At 48.3% G+C, this 19,513-nt stretch overlaps 1 protein-coding gene across 1 annotated transcript in view; it reads right to left on the minus strand.

The window, feature by feature from the left end:
* Positions 1-19,513, minus strand: part of AXDND1 (axonemal dynein light chain domain containing 1) — a 69,035-nt gene that overhangs the window by 24,029 nt on the left and 25,493 nt on the right. The window contains exons 8-13 of the mRNA XM_065410094.1: positions 18,848-18,969; positions 13,299-13,439; positions 11,645-11,749; positions 10,409-10,529; positions 7,903-8,004; positions 7,100-7,266 (exon numbers count right to left, since the gene is read on the minus strand). Of these exons, the coding sequence (XP_065266166.1) occupies positions 7,100-7,266; positions 7,903-8,004; positions 10,409-10,529; positions 11,645-11,749; positions 13,299-13,439; positions 18,848-18,969 (758 nt within the window). The remainder of the gene's footprint in view (positions 1-7,099; positions 7,267-7,902; positions 8,005-10,408; positions 10,530-11,644; positions 11,750-13,298; positions 13,440-18,847; positions 18,970-19,513) is intronic.

The following is a 19,513-nucleotide window of genomic DNA, read 5'->3' on the forward strand; positions in this document are numbered from 1 at the left end:
GCACCAGCATCTGCAGTGAGAGAGGATGGATCCCGCACTTCTCTCCTATGTACTGTTATCTGTCGTGAGGACATCGCGCATGGCAGCACAGTTACTCTCAGAGTTACTTGCAAAGTTAGCAGAGGATGAATCACAGGCCTCCGAGTGTGATATGGACAGCAGCAACTTATCTGTGCTTTGTGCATTCACAGAGCAGCTGCATATGGTAGAACCATCGCTTTTGGGCTAGGGAAACAAGCACTGATTGGTGGGATCACATTGTCATGCAGATGTGGGATGACTACCAGTGGGTACAGAACTTTAGGCTGTGTAAAGCAACCTTCATGGAGCTATGTGCTGAGCTGTCCCTCGAACTGCGGCGCAAGGACACCAGATTGAGAGCTGCCCTTTCGGTAGAGAAGCGTGTTGCGATCGCTGTGTGGAAGCTGGCGAATCCAGACTGCTACTGGTTGCAAATCAATTTGGAGTAGGAAAGTCCACTGTTGGGGCTGTATTACTCCAAGTGTGCAGGACAATAAATCGCATCCTGCTGTATAGGACCGTGACTCTGGGAAATGTGCATGAAATAGTGGATGGTTTTGCAGAGATGGGTTCCCTAACTGTGGCGGAGTGATTGATGGCACACACATTCCAATTTTAGTGCCAGACCACCTTGCCTCTGAATACATCAATAGGAAGAGATACTTCTCCATGGTGTTGCAGGCGCTTGTGGATCACCAGGGGCATTTCATGGACATCAATGCAGGCTGGTCTGGAAAGGTGCATGATGCATGCATCTTCAGGAACAGTGGCCTGTACAGAAAGCTGCAGGCAGGGACTTTTTTTCCAGACCACAAGTTCACAGTGGGGGATGTGGAAATGCCCATAGTAATCCTGGGAGACCCGGCTTACACCTTATAGCCCTGGCTCATGAAACCTTATACAGGGCACCTGGACAGCAGCAAGGAGCGTTTTAACAACAGGCTGAGCAGGTGCCACATGATAGTTGAATGAGCCTTTGGCCGTTTGAAAGCTCGCTGGAGGTGTCTCAATGGCAGGCTAGACCTTACCGAGGATAATATTCCCATGGTCAGTAGCGTAGCTAGCGGGGTGCAGGGGAAGCAGCCGCTTCCCCTCAGCACATTTTCCAAAGGCGGCACCTGCCGCCGGCATGGCCGGAGGAGCCATGGGGGGGGGGGGGGGGCACGGCCAGAGGAGCAAGGGGGCCGGCTCCTCGGCCATCGCACCCCACGCTCAGCGCGGCCCCAACTTCGCCGCAGCCACCTCCTGCCTGCGGCGGCTCAGGGCTGGGTGGCCAAGCGCTCCCTGCCCCTTGCTAATGCGGCAGCAGCAGCATCTCCCGGCAGTGGCTCGCGGCCCCTGCATCCCATCGCGGCAGGCGGGGGGAGGCGAAACGGCCCCTGCGCCTTTAAGGCCGCCTGGCTGGCGAGCCCCGCGTGGAGCGCACCGAGCGCCGGGAGCGGGCTGGCGTTTACCCCAGACAGCGACGGGATGGTCAGGGCCCAGCCCGGCCCAGCCCAGCAGCGCCATGGAGCGAGGCTCAGCCAGCGACTCATGAGCCGGAGCCGGGATCCGCCCGCGGCGCGGGGCGGGGATCGGCCAGGGACAGGCTCTGGCGCGGCGCAGGAGCCTGGGGCGGGGGGGGACGGACCTCGCGGGTGGGGCCGGGCGGCGCACCCCGGCGGGGACACCTGCAGAGCGGGCTGGGCAGGAGAGATTCTCCCGGGACTGCGGGGGGACGGGGGTATCCGCACCACCGGGAAGCCCACAGGAGTCCTGAGCCGGGCCCTGGGGTTAATCTGGGGGGGAAACAGGAGGAGCCAAGGGGGGCATGGCCAGAGGAGGAGCCAAGGGGGCATGACCAGAGAAGGAGCCAAGGGGGGGGGGCGCCTTTTTTATGTTTGCTCCCCCTACACTCAGAACCTGGCTACGCCACTGCCCATGGTCATAGCCGCGTGCTGCACTATGGATAATCTGTGTGACTCTAAGGCTTGGTCTACACTTACCCCCCAATTCGAACTAAGGTACGCAACTTCAGCTACGTGAATAACGTAGCTGAAGTTCGAAGTACCTTAGTTCGAACTTACCTCGGTCCACACGCGGCAGGCAGGCTCCCCCGTCGACGCCGCGGTACTCCTCTCGTCTAGCTGGAGTACCGCAGTCGACGGCGATCACTTCCTGGTTCGACTTATCGCGTCCAGACAAGACGCGATAAGTCGAACCCAGAACTTCGATTCCCAGCCGCCGAACTAGCGGCTGGGTGTAGACATACCCTAAGGGTGAAAAGTTTGCTCAGGTGTGGAGCACTGAGGCAGAGCGCTTGGCTGCACAGTTTGAATAGCCAGATGCTAGGGCTGTCAGAGGAGCCCAGAGGGCTGCTATGAACATCAGAGAGGCTTTGAGGAACCGCTTTGACAATGAGGGGCAGTAATACATGTCTGCTTTGGAGTTGCTTCCCAGGTGCATCCATGTACAATTTTGGGGCCCAAGATCTATGCAACACAATGCTTTACAAGCCTGTTCCCGAGAGTGAATTGAATGCTATACGCTTTTGTAGAACACAGAGTAAAAACGCTGTATCATTAAATACCTTAGCCTTTATTTATTGTTAAAAAGGGTAAAACCTCACAACTGTGTGTAGCTCCAGCTATCATTGTGCAAGCTGTGAGAAGGGGTGGAGTGATGGGGAAACTCAGGAGTGCTGTGAAGTGAAAAGGAATGTGTGGGCATAGAGGGGTGTGGGATTGGCAAAGAATTCTGCATCTGCATGTGCTGCAGTGGAGGTCGACCACAGATCTGCTCAGTCTGCAGCTGTATCAAAGACTTGAGCATCTCTGTCTGATCCTCCATAACTTTTATCATCCGCTCTGTCGCTTGCCTGGCAAAAGCAGCATTCTCTTTTCTGTCCTGCCTTTCGGCTTCCCAGCACTCTTTCCATTCCCTGGTCTGTCTCTCATCGTGCTGCAGCACCTCCCAGAACATGTCTTCTTTTCTACGCCTATGGTTTTTTCTTATCTGCCAAAGCCGGTCCACTAGGGTGCGTGGTGTGTTCTTCAAGGTCTGTGCTGAACAGAAGAGGGATTGTTACATTCCAGCAAATGATTGAAACATTGTAGTAAAAAGGGTATTTTCCTAGTAGAAATCACTTTCTCTCTGAGACTCTAGGCAGGCACACAGCTTCGCAAGCACCCCAATCATGGTGAGTGTCGGGAGTGGGGGGAAGGCGGTTGTGCGTACGGACAAAAAGGTCACGGCTTGCAGGGCAGTTTTGCAGGGAACTCATTCTAAAATTATCCCACACTTTTTCACAGGCGGCCAACCTGCTGGCTGACATCTCGCTGTTGCGGGTGACCAGAGAAACCAGGGCACAACTGCTGAATGCTTGTGGCTTTCACCCCGGTCTATATGCAGCTCAGCTATGTGCCGCTTTGGTCCCAGCTCCAGTGATTGCTAAATGGCATGGTATAGTTTCCTACAATGGGGGAACTAACAAGGCTGCCATCCCTTGGAATCTGCGGCAGAGGATTAATAAGTACCTCTTGGAAACTTTCCAGAGCCTCTCTCTGGGGGATTCCCTACAGGTCTCGATGTCCATTGACACCCTGCTTGGCCATGCAGAATAGCTACACAGGGCAATGTCCAGCTCACAGAAAACACTACCCGCCTCCCACTTTTCGATTCCCTACACAAGCCACAGAAACTTACCCAGCGTCTCATCTGCTTCCTGCTCCCCGTTGAGCACTTCTGGAGTGGAGAAAAGTTCCTGGCTGCCTGCCCCACCGGGCGACCCCGTTGGGAGCACCACATCCTTTTCTAGCTTGACTTCTTCATCCAGAATTTCAGCCTGTGAGTTACCCCCTCTTTCTGCTGCCTGCGAAGTATCCACGGGGCAGCCGGGGCTATCGGCGATGGAGGTGGGGTCAGCACCGAGGACAGCATTCAGCTCCTTATAGAAGCGGCAGTGATGGTTCGCCTCCTGCACCTTATGGTATGCCTGCCTCAGCTTCTTTATCTTCGCTCTGCACTGCTGCATGTCTCGATCATAGCCCTTTTCGCACAAGCCTCGAGAAATTTGCCCATATGTGTCCTGATTCCTACAGGTCACTTGCAGCTGCGACTGAACAGACTTCTCTCCCCATATACTGATCAGATCCAACAACTCATCAGTGGTCCAAGCGGGAGTGCGTTTGGTGCGATAGCCAGCCATGCTCACCTGGGAAGCTCCTCTGGGAAGCCAGCAAGCAGGAAATTAAATCTAAAATTCCCGGGGCTTGCAAGGGGGAGGGGTGAGTTGGCTGCAGGGCAGCGGAGTTCAAACCAGCAGCATGGGAATTGTGAGATACTTTCTGGAGGCCAATAAAATCGAAAAAAAACCCTGTGGTGTCTACACTGCATGTTTGTCAACAATAAAGGGAGGGGAAAAGAAAAAAATCTCTCGCAGGGGTGGAAGTTTTTTGTTGACAAAACTAGGCGTTTTTTTTCCGGAAAAAGTCACACTGCGTACACACTGTACGCTATCACTGTTTTGTCGCCAAAAGCCAGTTTTTGGTGATAAAACTTGCCAGTGTAGACAAGCCCTTCGTGTGTGTTAGTACTTAGGATATAGTATAGTCCTTCCATTAGATAGGATCTACTATTTATTTTTTCCCTTTGTTTGGAGACAATCAACCTTTATCCTTGTCATTATTATTATTCATTACATGCATTGTGGAAGTCCCAGGAGCCCCAGTTGTGAACCAGGATCTCACTGTGCTCGGCATTGAAAAAACACAGCACAAATAGATGGTCTAAAAACCTTACAAGCTACATGGCCTCTGAGGTGTTGGATGTTATCTTGAATGCCTGTATTTTAGTAATGTTTCATCTTAGGTGATTATTTCTCCCCATTCGCTTCAAAATCCTCATGGTAACAGACAAATAGATCTCATAATTTACTATGAAATCTTTTGTTTTCTGTTGTTCAGAGGGAAGTAAGATAGAATTATTGCAGAAGGCATGAACAGAAGTCTACATCACCATATTGGAGCTGACAGATTTCAATTATGGACAAGGTTTTCAAAATAAACAGATGTCAAACCTAACAGAACAATGTAAGGTGTATGCAGCTTGCACCCAGTGAGCCAAATCCTCCAGCTAATGGTGGTCTTGCCTGCAGGGCCGGCTCTAGGTTTTTTGCCGCCCCAAGCAAAAAAAATTTTGGCTGCCCCCCGTCCCAGCCCTGGGCTCCTCGCCGCACCCTCCTGCTGCCCCAGCCCTGGGCTCTCCCCCCCCCACCCATACCCCCTGCCGCCCCAGCTCTGGGCTCCCTCATTCCTCCCCACCATTGCCCCACACACACACCTCCTGCCGCCCCAGCCCTGTGCTCTCCCCCCCCCCCCCCCGCACCCTTCTTCCGCTGCAGCCCTGGGTCACTGGTAACTCGCTCCCACGGCAGGTCATTCAGCAGGAATTTTAGATGTGCACAGAACACAGACAGGATTGGTTCCCATATGGTTACAGAACTGCAGTAAAGTGGAACAATTTTCAGCTTGTGTGACTGGAGGATATCTGGATGCATATTATAAGACTGTCCTACATAAATGAGGAAAAGTTGAGGTGCCTTTATTATTCTTTTGTTCCACTCTTTCTTTCTATGGGGAATTTTGCCACTGTCTTCCTTTTAAACAAACAAACAAACAAACAAACAAACAAACAAACAAAAACGCAATGGCTGTTGAAAATAGCAATTCCAGTCCTAATAACCACTGGGAAGCATTTCTTGCTCAATTTTATCCTACTTTTTCTACAGCAAGTTACAGTGGATCAGTATATTTGATTTGGGAGAAATGAAGTAACAGCTGCCCAAACTGAGCTTGAGCACTCCTGAATTTTGAGGTGTTCAAATCTGGAAGGCAGGTGCTGGGGGGGGGGAAGGGGGCTGTGGCTCTGCGGAGGAGCACGGCAGCATGTATGCAGCAGTGTGTCTGGCGCTGCGCGGAGCCAGACACGCTGGTCTGAGTGGCATGGTAAGGGGGCTGGGGGGTTGGATGGGGTGGAGGTTCGGGGGGGCAGTCAGGGGCAGGGAGAAGGGGGGTTAGATGGGTCAGGGGTTTGGGGGGGCAGTCAGGGGACAGGCAGCGGTTGGATAGGCATGGGAGTCCCGGGGGTTTGTCAGGGGACAGGTAGGGTGTGGGGTCCTAGGGCGGAAGTTGGGGGGGTCTCAGGAGGGGGCAGTTGGGGACAAGGAGAAGGGAGGCTTAGATGGGGTCCGAAGGGGCAGTTAGGGGCAGGGGTCCCAGGAGGGGGCAATCAGGGGACAAGGAGCAGCGGCGCTTAATTTGAACATTAATTTATTTAGTGTTATTTAATATCTGTCCTTCAATAGAATGGTTTTAATTATATAATAAATACTTATTAATGGATGAAATTCCAATTTAAATTATTAGTTTATTTAATTACTGGATGTGGATGTGGACTGGCCGCGTATAATAACCAGGAAAGGGCAGGTAGTCACGCCTGTACATAAATAGGGGGTGGGGTCCTGGGGGGCAGTTGGGGCAGGGGTCCCGGGAGGGGGTGATCAGGGGACAGGGAGCAGGGGGGGGGTTGCATGGGTGGGGTTTCTGTGGGGGGCAGTCAGACGGAGTGGATGGTGGCAGGGTGGGGCTACCCTCCCTCCCTGTGGAGTGTCCTATTTTCTGAATGTTAAAATATGGTATCCCTGCCCTTCCCAGTGCAGCTCTCCATTCACAGCAGGCTGCAGCATGAGGTCTCAGCTTCCTCACTCCCTCCCCCTCTTTCCTGTTGGTAGTGGCCAAGAGAATGCTGGGAAATGTAGTTCTTTCCCTGCTCCAGGGCAGGCTCTATAGGCAGGGAGCTAACCAAGGAACTACAGCTCCCAGGGCCCCCTGTTGGTTCTCAGCTCCCATGCTGGATCCCTGCCGCCCCTGCAAATGGGCTGCCCCAAGCACGTGCTTGCTTTGCTGGTGCCTAGAGCCACCCCTGCTTGCCTGAGTATGGGCTGCCAGGTTTGGTGCACTGCAATTTTCTGTCACATAAAGGTGGTGGAGGTAGCTAGTGTACCACTGCCCAAATTAAACAATCACTCCTGGACACTCACAAAACATTGTCCTGGAAGTACTGCATCCACTTGGTGAGGCCATTCTGAACCATTCGCAGCTTCTCCTTGCTGGAGTTTTCAGCATGTTCCACTTCAACTCCAATGCGGTCCAACAGCTCCCTGAACTGCTCAGTCATCTCCTGCAAATCGGAAAGGTCTGCTGTGTCCTGTGTGCATCACAAGAAAGAATGGGAGAGCCATAAGGCAAGGGACCTTCCATTTCACTGGGATCAGAACAATGACCACTCAGCTGTCTGAAGAACTACCCACTTCACAGACTGCTAGCTGGAAAATGTTCTGCAGTTCCACAGCATACACAATGACCTTGGGAGCTGGACATTTCACTAGTGGCATTAGGACTGAGGCACACATGACTCAGCTCAGCACCTGAGTTTTGTATTTGTGCTGAAACATCAGAAGGCAAATGTGCAAGGCCAGCACTGTTGAGGACACAATTACACTAGCATTGATTTGGCTTGGTCTTCTGAGGATGAACAGAGGGAGCGAAGTAGGAAAAGCCATGAAGAGAAGGGAAAACAGAGAGATGAAGAGAGTTGAGGACAGAGCGACGGGAGGGGAGAAAAAGGAACAGCAGGGAGAGGAACAGAGAGAAAGAGAGAGGGGAGATAGAGAACCTATGCAAACCATACTGTTCATTCAAACCTGAGCCAAAACTTTAAAGTTCAAATAGTAACCGGGAAGCATGAAATTCTGCACGGAGACAGATGGACCCTGCACAGACACAAGCTCTCCAAACATAGCCTTCTCCACACCACAGTCATACATCACAAAAAGGACTCTACCTGTGATGCCTGAAGCACTATGAAGTGTCTGATGACTTTGGTCCATGCCTTTTCACTGACATAGAGCTTGCGAGACAACGTGAGCTGGTTTCTTTCAATCACCTGCAAGGAACAGTTATTTATACCGGCTTTTTTGGGAGTGGTGAGGAGGATAGAGAACAACCCGGGAGATAACTGACCCAAGCTCCACTGTGTAAGAAACATACCTTGAAAAGCTGACTTCACACTAGCACTCCCTAAGCTAAAAGAGACTATGGGCAGAGCTGTGACAGGATTTACAGGGCCAGGACAAGTAGTCTTCTGCCTTCCTGTGACCTGTCCCCTACAGTGACCCCATGCCCCCAGAGAGGCAGCTATCTCTTCCAGCCCTGCCTCCTCCACTGCAGGACTCACCCTCTCACCTTGAGTCTGTTTCCCATCAATGTTTTACTGCCCTTGCTTTTCCTTGTCTCTGCTCCCCGCTTGGGGTTACTCCTTCCATTTTCTGCTCCCCTCATATATCTGCCCCATCTCATTTTTCTTTCAAACACCCCTCATCTACTTTTGCTGTTGTTCTCAGTCCCTTTCCCTTGGCTCTCTCCAATTCTTTCACTACCTTGTCTCTGCTCCTCACTGTTTTAGCCCCCTGCTCCATTGTTGCCTCTTTTTGCCCTGTCTGGCTTATCAGGTGGCTCAGGATGGCCCAGGGCTGCCCTTCTGCTGTCACAGTGAGCGCTCGTTGTGTCTCCCCAACACCTGCTCCTGGCTGACTCCCCACTGGAGCAGGTGGCACTAGCGTGAACTCCTCCTGCTGCACATATTATTGCTAGGTGCTGTACCCAAACACTGGCAGACTGTCCCTGTCCAAAGTGGTTGGTGAGTACTGACCCACAGCATACCATTTTAACCCTGACTCATGGCATGGGAAAGGGCCAGGAAATACAGACCAGTCTCTTACTGTATTTCCTGGCCCTTTCCCATGCTGTGCAGACCCACTGAGAGGCCCACCTTCCACTACAAACCCAGGCCCTGGACAACTGTCTCCCCTCATCACCAGACACACTACAGCCTTGCTATCTGGAGTGAAAGATCTGAATAGACGTTGCTGTTACAGGCCTCACAGAGTACAGTTTGTAGAACAGACCTCCATAAAAAAAGGCTACCTAAGTGCCAATGGCCACCATAGCGAATAAATGAAAAGCATGCGACAACAGCAGAACCAAAGTGTGTGGTAAAGCCACCTACTGTCATTGGTTTGATCCACAACCTAACAATCCAAGTACACTCCTTGAGGAGGAGAGAACTTCCTTACCACACTACCTCGCTTGAGCTTAAACGCCAGCAGGAACCTCCTTAGAATGCCTCACTGTGTGATGGAGGATGGCCAAAGCCCAACATATCCCAGCAAGTAGGGATGGAGATTTAAAGGACTGCTCAGCAACTTTTGGCTTTTATTCCACATGATATGCAAGGTATCCGAGTATTTTATAAGTAACAATGGTGAGCCCATGCTCAATTACATCCCAGCAGATGGCTCCTGTATGTAAAAGCAGCAGTAGAACACTAAAGCCCATGGTTTGAAAGTTCGTGGAGCTCTCTGGAAGGCAATAACCTTGGTCAAATAACAATAGATTGTAAATTTGCATTAACCTACTCAAATTCAGGCACAAACCATCAGGATAATGTGCCTTTTAAAGTTAAACTGTAACAGAAACCACATGTGGCATTTATGATAGGTACCAAATATACCAATAAAAATGTCTGTACCATATTTCCAATATTGTATTTTTCTTGGTAAAAATAGTCCTCAAGAGATGAAGTAAGGTACTACTCAGGATGAGCAAGAGTGGAAGAATCTGGCCACTAATAATCTCTTAAAAGGAAAAATATCAAAAGGAAATGTAAAAATATCAAGCCATTTTCAATAATTCTGAACAGATGTACTTTGAAGGACTAGTAATGTTGTCCATGGGAAACTCGGAGAGCCAAAAAAAAAGTGTTCCCACTCTGTTTCTGCAGAACTATTGCTGCCTCATCCTAAGGAAGAACCTGAAAAACTACCAGGCAACTCCAAGAAGTTCTCACAGCAAATGTTAAACTTGAATGGGATAAAATAAGAGATCACAAATGTGGACACAGTAGAAAAAGAAAGTAAAATATAGTCTTGAAATTACAGCAAGAGTCTAGGGAATCTGGGTTGGATAATCTAAACTTTGCGAAAAGTCAAGGAAGCATTTTAGTGACACTATTTCTGAAAATACACAAGCCACTCTCTGATTTCATATGAAATCCTCTAGCACTGAGCCTGAAGATCAGCACCAGAAAAAGCAATATATATCTGTCAGTTTCCACAGTTAAAAGGGCCAAAAAGCAGTAGTCCCCTGGGAAAAGCAGTCTTGGCAGGTCTGGGAGTACAAGATTTCAGTTAAACAAAACCTGCTTTGGAAATCCTGGAGCAGGAGTTTTGGTTACAATGGTTTGTATCCTGCAGTAAGGCAGTGTCCTCCATGATGCTGTCTGTACCTACCTTCATTGCCAGGTCATATGTAGCTGAGCTCCAGATTTCTTTCTCTTGGGTTAACTGGAGCAGCTGGGTCTCAAGCCTCGCTCTTTGTAACTCATACAACTCACGATATTCTTCCACAAGACTGAGAGAAGAAGACAGAAAGACAAGGTGTGGCTGAAGTAATATCTTTTATTGGACCAATTTCTCTTGGTGAGAGAGACAAGCTAAATGCAAGGTGGAACAGATTGTTTAGCATAAGTTTACTTAATTTATTACATTTTAATTGGAGTACCTTTCCCAGACCTGAAGAAGAGCTCTGTGTGGCTCCAAAGCTGGTCTATCTCACCAACAAAAGTTGGTCCAATAAAAGATATTACCTCATCCATCTTGTTTCTCTAATATCCTGGGACTGATATGGCTACAACTACACTGCATAGAAGATGACAGAGGTACACTACTGGAATCCACATCCCCCTCCTCCTAATCTAGTTTTTTATCTTTCTCACAGCTCCCAAACATTTCTCAGATACCTGCTTCAGCCAGATCTCTTTCCTCAATTACCACACTCCACAGGCCTGCCAATCCACAGCTCCTTTCCCTGAATCCCAAATAAGCCCTTTTACTGATATTCCCATTGTGAGTTCCCAACAAGTCTGGAGACAAGTCTGTGCTGGGCTTAGGCTGACTGTTCTATTCATAATGCAACCTTCCCTAGGTCAGGTGTTTCAGAACTCAATGCAGGAGTCTGACACACTCTGCACCAGTTGGCCCCTCAGAGATTGAGACCTGATGAGGTCTGTAATGTTATTTGCAGACTGTCAAGAGACAGGGAACTCAGAACTGGGAGGACAAGGAGGGTGCAGTACTTAGTAAAAATCATTAAAATGTGAAAATACACAGACAACAAATACAAAGGACTTTTAATGGTTAAAACTTGAAACATTAAAACAACTTATCCCTTTGAGAAATTTGGCACTATTTAGAGAAATTTCTGTGCAGTATACTGGGTTGGATATACTGCACAGAAATAACCAGTTTCCCACACAGAGAGAGAAATCAATATTCCACACCCCCTCTACAATGCCCTAAAGAGAGAGAAATCAGTGTGTCACATCCCTTCCCACAGAGAGTAAACACTGTGCCACATCACCTGTGAGACAATAGAAGAAGTATGTGCTTTGCCTTCAACTCAAAGACATCATATTGCTTCACAAATGTTGCCTGCGCTCCAACCTTCCCTGGGCTGAAGGAACTCACTTTGCATTCAGCTCAGCGTCCCGCACTGCATCAGCCAGCTCCTCATGGGCCCGTTCTGCTTCTCTCGTCACCCTGAAGTCATGTTCTCGGACCTCGCATAGCTCACTGGAATAGCATAGAACAGTCATTTCACAGCCTGCTGCAATCAGAACAATTCAGAGTCAACCTGCCAATCTCAATCTAGAGTGCCCTTAGCTGTCTTGTGTGCTTCCCTTCCGCAAACAGCCAATCATCTCATCTATGTCCTTCCAGTGCACACAAAACTCTATGGTCTTCTTGTGCACACATTTTGCTTAAAGCTCTCCCTCTGCAGACAGTTTTGCATAACATTTCAAACAAGATGCATGGATTTAAATCAAAGCTATTTAAATCACTGATTTTAATCATGATTGAAATTAGCAAGCAGAAAACCTTGATTTAAATCATAGTACTTTTTAGTTATTTTCCTAAAGAAAGGTTGATTCTCATTGATCGGTAACAGAAAACATATTGATTTGCAACTAAATATAGTCCTTACACTAATAAGTTTAGTGCTTCAAGGAAGATACACCATACCTAAACACATTTATTTAAGCAATAATATAGCTTACCGTACATTTATTCTGATTCTTAGCTTTCCATTTTTTAAGTTAGAAAATGGTGAATGATGCATTTCGTACTTACTAGATGATGATTAATTATTTACTTGTGATTTGTGTCAAGCTCTGTTTCGATGGAAATTCAAATTCAATTAAAAATGCACCAAAACAGCATTTTATTTATTAATTAAACTATTTTAAATATGTTGAAATATGCCCCCCAAAAATCAAAAAGTTTATCAAAATAAGTTTTGCATTTAAAATTAACCAATTTATTAAACAAAGAAGGTATTATTTGTATTTAATTAATTGAACTGAGTGTTTCTGGTCACCAGGTCCTTCAACATTTTAGAACTAGTAAATCTCATCCTCTCACACCTAGTTTTTATTCATAGCTTGGAAGAGAAAAACAAGCTTTCCTGCTTTTTCAACTCCCAAGTGGTTTTTTAACTTTGAATGAACTAGTCATTGAACTGAACTACCCGAATAAACTAAAATGAAGAAAATATTCTCTCTGAACAAGCAGAAGAGGCTACTGCTGTCAAAAGCTAATTTAACACTTCATATGTTGGTTCTAGATTCCTAGCAAGTGACTACCATCAGCTCAATGGTTTGACTTTCTTTAAAACTTGGCAGCAAATATTCACTACTTAATATTTTTTTATTTAATTTAAATGATTTAAATAGATTATAATTCACTTAGGTCTTAACATAGGCTATCATTATTTCAAATTTATTTTTAAATAGGTTTATTTTTCAATTCAATTTAAAGAAAGTTCAATTTAAATTTAAAACAAATATGAGTTTTTAATTTTTTTAAATAATCATTGATTGTTATCCACCCTGATTTGAAGAAAGGGAAGAGACTTTGCTGCCATCCTATGCTACAGTTCTACAGGACTAGTACTAAGAATGTGGGGGGAAAGCTTTGCATAAGAGGTAAGACAGTTGTGAGACGGTCAATATTGCTCTGACCCACAGCATACAACATGGGAGCAGAAACCATGGACAAGCAGCACACCCAACAAATCTACTGCACAGAAGGTAGATTTCTGAGGATCAATCATGATTCAGACCTGGTCAACTGTCCAACAGATTCCTTGAAGTTGTATAACTCTTCTGTAATGTGCCTGTCCATTACTCGTTGCGCCATCATTTCTTTGTAAAGGTTTCTCATCTGTTGGGGGATTCGATCCAGCAGATTCACATACCTCTGCCTGTAATAGAAAGAGACAGTAAACTGGGAAAATTGTCTTACCTTTCTGAGAATCACATCTCCTAATCCAGTATCTAATAAGAGGTCCTCTTTCCACTGAGTATGGAAATTTCTATAATATAAACTTTGTAGCATTTGAAGCCAGGATTTTAACATTCTAGGATTATTCAGTTGTGCCAAATACAGGATCTCTAAGGCCTGGTCTACACTACGAGTTTAGGTCCAATTTAGCAGCGTTAAATCAAATTAAGCCTGGACACGTCCACACGACGAAGCCCTTTTTTTTGACTTAAAGGGCCCTTTAAACCAGTTTCTTTACTCCACCTCCGACGAGGGGATTAGCGCGAAAATCGGCCTTTGCGGGTCGGATTTGGGGTAGTGTGGATGGAATTCGACGTTATTGGCCTCCGGGAGCTATCCCACAGTGCTTCATTGTGACCGCTCTGGACAGCACTCTCAACTCAGATGCACTGACCAGGTAGACAGGAAAAGCCCCGCGAACTTTTGAATTTCATTTCCTGTTTGCCCAGCATGGAGAGCACAGGTGACCACGCAGAGCTCATCAGCACAGGTAACCATGATGGAGTCCCAGGATCGCAAAAGAGCTCCAGCATGGACAGAACGGGAGGTACGGGATCTGCTTGCCATATGGGGAGACGAATCAGTGCTAGCTGAACTCCGTAGCAGTAAACGAAATGGCAAAATATTAGAAAAAGTCTCAAAGGCCATGAAGGACAGAGGCCATAACAGGGACGCACAGCAGTGCCGCGTGAAAATTAAGGAGCTAAGGCAAGCCTACCACAAAGCCAGAGAGGCAAACGGAAGGTCCAGGGCCAGAGCCACAAACATGCCGCTTCTACACAGAGCTGCATGCCATGCTAGGGGGTGCAGCCACGACTACCCCAACCGTGTGCTTTGACTCCATCAATGGAGAATCACGCAACAGGGAAGCGGGTTCGGGGTACGAGGAAGATGATGATGAAGACAATGAAGATAGCTCACAGCAAGGAAGCGGAGAAACCGGTTTCCCCAACAGCCAGGATATGATTATCACCCTGGACCTGGAACCAGTAACCCCCGAACTCACCCAAGGCGTGCTCCCAGACCCTGAGGGCACACAAGGGACCTCTGGTGAGTGTACCTTTGTAAATATTACACATGGTTTAAAAGCAAGCGTGTTTAATGATTAATTTGCCCTGGCAATCACGGCCAGTACAGCTACTGGAAAAGTCTCTTAACGTGTATGGAAATGGAGCGGAAATCCTCCAGGGACATCTCCAGAAAGCTCTCCTTCATGTACTCCCAAAGCCTTTGCAAAAGGTTTCTGGGGAGGGCTGCCTTATCCCGTCCGCCATGGTAGGACACTTTACCACGCCAGGCCAGTAGCACGTTGTCTGGAATCATTGCATAACAAAGCATGGCAGCGTATGGTCCCGGTGTTTGCTGGCATGCAGACAACATCCATTCCTTATCTCTCTTTGTTATCCTCAGGAGAGTGATATCATTCACGGTCACCTGGTTGAAATGGGGTGATTTTATTAAGGGGACATTCAGAGGTGCCCGTTCCTGCTCGGCTGAACAGAAATGTTCCCCGCTGTTAGCCACGCGGTGGGGGGGAGGGGTGAAGTGATCATCCCAGAGAATTGGGTGTGTGTGTGGGGGGGTAGTTGGGTTTGTGCTGCACGTTAACCCGGAAACCGCAGCCCCTCCTTTTACATTGCAAACCCATTTTAAATGGCCAACCCAACGGGTGCTTGGTATGGGAAATGAGGGCGCTACTGTTTGAAACCATTCCCACATGTTAAGAAGGTTAAAAAAGCCAAAAGACTGTGGCTTACCATGGCTGCCTGCAAGCCGAAATCTGTTGCCTGGCACTGCGTGAGTGATCTCTCACACCAAACCGGCAGGCCCTCAATATAAGAGGAAAAATGCGACCTTGTAACGAAAGCACATGTGCTGTGTAATGTGAACAGCAAAATTTAACGTGAAAGAGTGTACCCATTGTTCTCTAAAATGTGTCTTTTTTAACCACCTCTCCCTTCTCCTCCACCAGCTGCAAATGTTTCTCCTTCACAGAGGCTAGTGAAGATTTGAAGGAGAAAACGGCGGACTCGGGATGATATATTCTCGGAGCTCCAGATGTCCTCCCACGCTGACAGAGCACAGCAGAATGCGTGGAGGCAGTCAATGTCAGAGTGCAAAAAAGCACAATATGAACGAGAGGAGAGGTGGCGGGCTGAATCGCGGGCTGAAGAGAGCAAGTGGCGGGCTGAAGAGGATAGGTGGCATCAGCTTGCTGACAGAAGGCAAGAGTCGATGCTCCGGCTGCTGGAGCATCAAACTGATATGCTCCAGCATATGGTTGAGCTGCAGGAAAGGCAGCAGGAGCAGAGACCGCCGCTACAGCCCCGTCTAACCAACAGCCCTCCTCCCCAAGTTCCATAGCCTCTTCACCTAGACGCCCAAGAACACAGTGGGGGGGCCTCCGGCCACCCAGTCACTCCACCCCAGATGACTGCCCAAGCATCAGAAGGCTGGCCTTCAATAAGTGTTAAAGTTTTAAAGTTTTAAACTGCAGTGTGTCCTTTTCCTTCCCTCCTCCCCCACCCTCCCGGGCTACCTTGGCAGTTATCCCCCTAGTTGTGTGATGAATTAATAAAGAATGCATGAATGTGACGTAACAATGACTTTATTGCCTCTGCAAGCAGTGCTCGAAGGGGGGAGCGGAGGGTGGTTAGTTTACAGGGAAGTAGAGTGAACCGGGGGGCGGAGGGTTCATCAAGGAGAAACGAACAGAAGTTTCACACCGTAGCCTGGCCAGTCACAAAACTCGTTTTCAAAGCTTCTCTGATGCGCACCGCAGCCTGCTGTACTCTTCTAACTGCCCTGGTGTCTGGCTGCGCGTAATCAGCGGCCAGGCGATTTGCCTCAACCTCCCACCCCGCCATAAATGTCTCCCCCTTACTCTCACAGATATTGTGGAGCGCACAGCAAGCAGCAATAACAATTGGAATATTGGCTTCACTGAGGTCTATCCGAGTCAGTAAAGTGCGCCAGCGCGCTTTTAAACGTCCACATGCACATTCCACCACCATTCGGCACTTGCTCAGCCTATAGTTGAACAGGTCCTGACTACTGTCCAGGTTGCCTGTGTACGGCTTCATGAGCCATGGCATTAAGGGGTAGGCTGGGTCCCCAAGGATAACGATAGGCATTTCAACATCCCCAACGGTTATTTTCTGGTCCGGGAAGAAAGTCCCTTCCTCCAGCTTTTGAAACAGACCAGAGTTCCTGAAGACACGAGCATCATGTACCTTTCCCGGCCATCCCACTTTGATGTTAGTGAAACGTCCCTTGTGATCCACCAGGGCTTGCAGCAGCATTGAAAAGTACCCCTTGCGGTTTATGTACTCGGTGGCTTGGTGCTCCGGTGCCAAGATAGGGATATGGGTTCCGTCTATCGCCCCACCACAGTTTGGGAATCCCATTGCAGCAAAGCCATCCACTATGACCTGCACGTTTCTCAGAGTCACTACCCTTGATATCAGCAGGTCTTTGATTGCGTTGGCTACTTGGATCACAGCAGCCCCCACAGTAGATTTGCCCACTCCAAATTGATTCCCGACTGACCGGTAGCTGTCTGGCGTTGCAAGCTTCCACAGGGCTATCGCCACTCGCTTCTCAACTATGAGGGCTGCTCTCATCCTGGTATTCTGGCGCTTCAGGGCAGGGGAAAGCAAGTCACAAAGTTCCATGAAAGTGCCCTTACGCATGCGAAAGTTTCGCAGCCACTGGGAATCGTCCCACACCTGCAACACGATGTGGTCCCACCAGTCTGTGCTTGTTTCCCGGGCCCAGAATCGGAGTTCCACGCCATGAACCTGCCCCAGTAACACCATGATTTGCACATTGCTGGGGCCTGTACTTTGTGAGAGGTCTATGTCCATGTCAATTTCCTCATCACTCTCGTCGCCGCGCTGCAATCGCTGCAATCGCCTCCTCGCCTGGTTTTGCTTTGGCATGTTCTGGCTCTGCATATACTCCAGGACAATGCGCGTGGTGTTCATAGTGCTCATAATTGCCGCGGTGATCTGAGCGGGCTCCATGATCCCAGTGCTATGGCGTCTGGGCTGAAAAAAGGCGCGAAACTATTGTCTGACGGAGGGAGGGAGGGAGGGGCGAGTGACAACATGGCTTACAGGGAATTAAAATCAACAAAGGTGGCTGTGCATCAGGGAGAAACACAAACAACTGTCACACAGAATGGCCCCCCCAAAGATTGAACTCAAAACCCTGGGTTTAGCAGGCCATTGATTTCACAGAGGGAGGGGGAAGCAAATGAATACAGAACAAATCTGGTCCATCTATTTTTTACATCTTAAGCTGGCAGCAGACGATGCAGCATGACTGATAGCCATTGGCATCTTCTGGGTGCTTGGCAGAAGATGCTGTACTACGACTGCTAGCCATCATCATCAAGACGGTTCAATAGGACTGCCGGCAGGACTGAGTCTCCAGGAGACAAAACATGTCTGCCCAGGTGCCTCTGACCGAACTCACTGAGGAATACGACGACGATGGATACTAGTCGTAATACACCATCTACTGCCAAAAGGCAAGGAGCTGCTGCTGTATAGCAATGCAGCCCCACGTCTGCCAGCACCAAGATAGCCAATGACAGCTACCAGTCATACTGCACCATCTACTGCCAAAAGGCAATTAGCTGCTGCTGTGTAGCAATGCAGTACCACGTCTGCTGGCACCCAGATGACATATGGTGACGGTGAGCTGGAGCTGAGTTGAGCGGGCTCCATGCTTGCCGTGGTATGTTGTCTGCATAGGTAACCCAGGTAAAAAGGCGCGAATCGATTGTCTGCCATTGCTCTGACGGAGGGAGAGGGGCCTGACGACATGTACCCAGAACCCCCCGCGACACTGTTTTTGCATCATCAGGCATTGGGATCTCAACCCAAAATTCCAATGGGCGGCGGAGACTGCGGGAACTGTGGGATAGCTACCCACAGTGCAACGCTCCGGAAGTCGACGCTAGCCTCGGTACTGTGGACACGGTCCGCCGACTTAATGCACTTAGAGCATTTTATGTGGGGACACACAAAATCGACTGTATAAAACCGATTTCTATAAAACCGGCTTCTATAAATTCAACCTAATTTCGTAGTGTAGACATACCCTGAGAGAATGGTGTAAGAACCTTGATCACAAAGGAGCTCTCAACTATCCTACTCACAACTTCTCCCACTAGACATCACTTATAGAGAACAGGGCAGTGGTGTGGAGAAGAGTGACAGTTAATTATTCTTAACATTCCTGGAGGCAACATGGTTTTATGAAATACCAGGCTAGTCAGAATACAGCCATAATCTGAAAGGGAACTCTGTGAATTCTCACCTAAGTTTAGAAAGTAGTTCTCCTCTCTCTGCACAATCCACACTGACCTGTCGAATCAGCTCATGGAACACTATGTTGTAAATGTTCTGCTCTGTCTTCAGGACCTCCAATACATTGTGCAACTGGCAAAAAACAAAACCAGGATCTTTGCAGGCTTTGTCAAGGAATTTACTCTTTGACAGCGATGACTTTGGGATAAAGGAATCCTGGACAAAGTTTGATTTTAAAAAACGAAACCCTTGTGATAGATTTCTTTTTCAGAAGAAAATGGTAATGTAGAGTGTACTGGAGAAGGAGTCATTGTGCATGAGTTCAATGGTACGGTTTTCAAAAGTGCTCAGTACTGGCCTAACTCTGCTCCCATCAAAGTCGATGGGAGCCTTCTGTTAATTCCAATGGGAACAGTTAGGCAGATACTGAGTGCTTTTTAATATCTCACCCTGTATGTCCAAATCTGCCCCATTTCTGTACATGGAATGCCTGAAGATAGCCCGAAGATAGGGAGATTCTCTGACATCCTGTTTCAAGCCTGGACAGGCTTCTGAAAGCCCAGCATTTAACATCTCCAGTCAATTTGCATCAGTAGTGTTCGGTCTCCTTTTGTAGTCACAATCAGGAGATTAGGAATCTGCTGCTTTAATTCTTTCACACTAGCCATTCAAAACA

Source organism: Emys orbicularis, chromosome 8, assembly GCF_028017835.1.
Source record: "Emys orbicularis isolate rEmyOrb1 chromosome 8, rEmyOrb1.hap1, whole genome shotgun sequence".
NCBI lineage: Eukaryota > Metazoa > Chordata > Testudines > Emydidae > Emys > Emys orbicularis.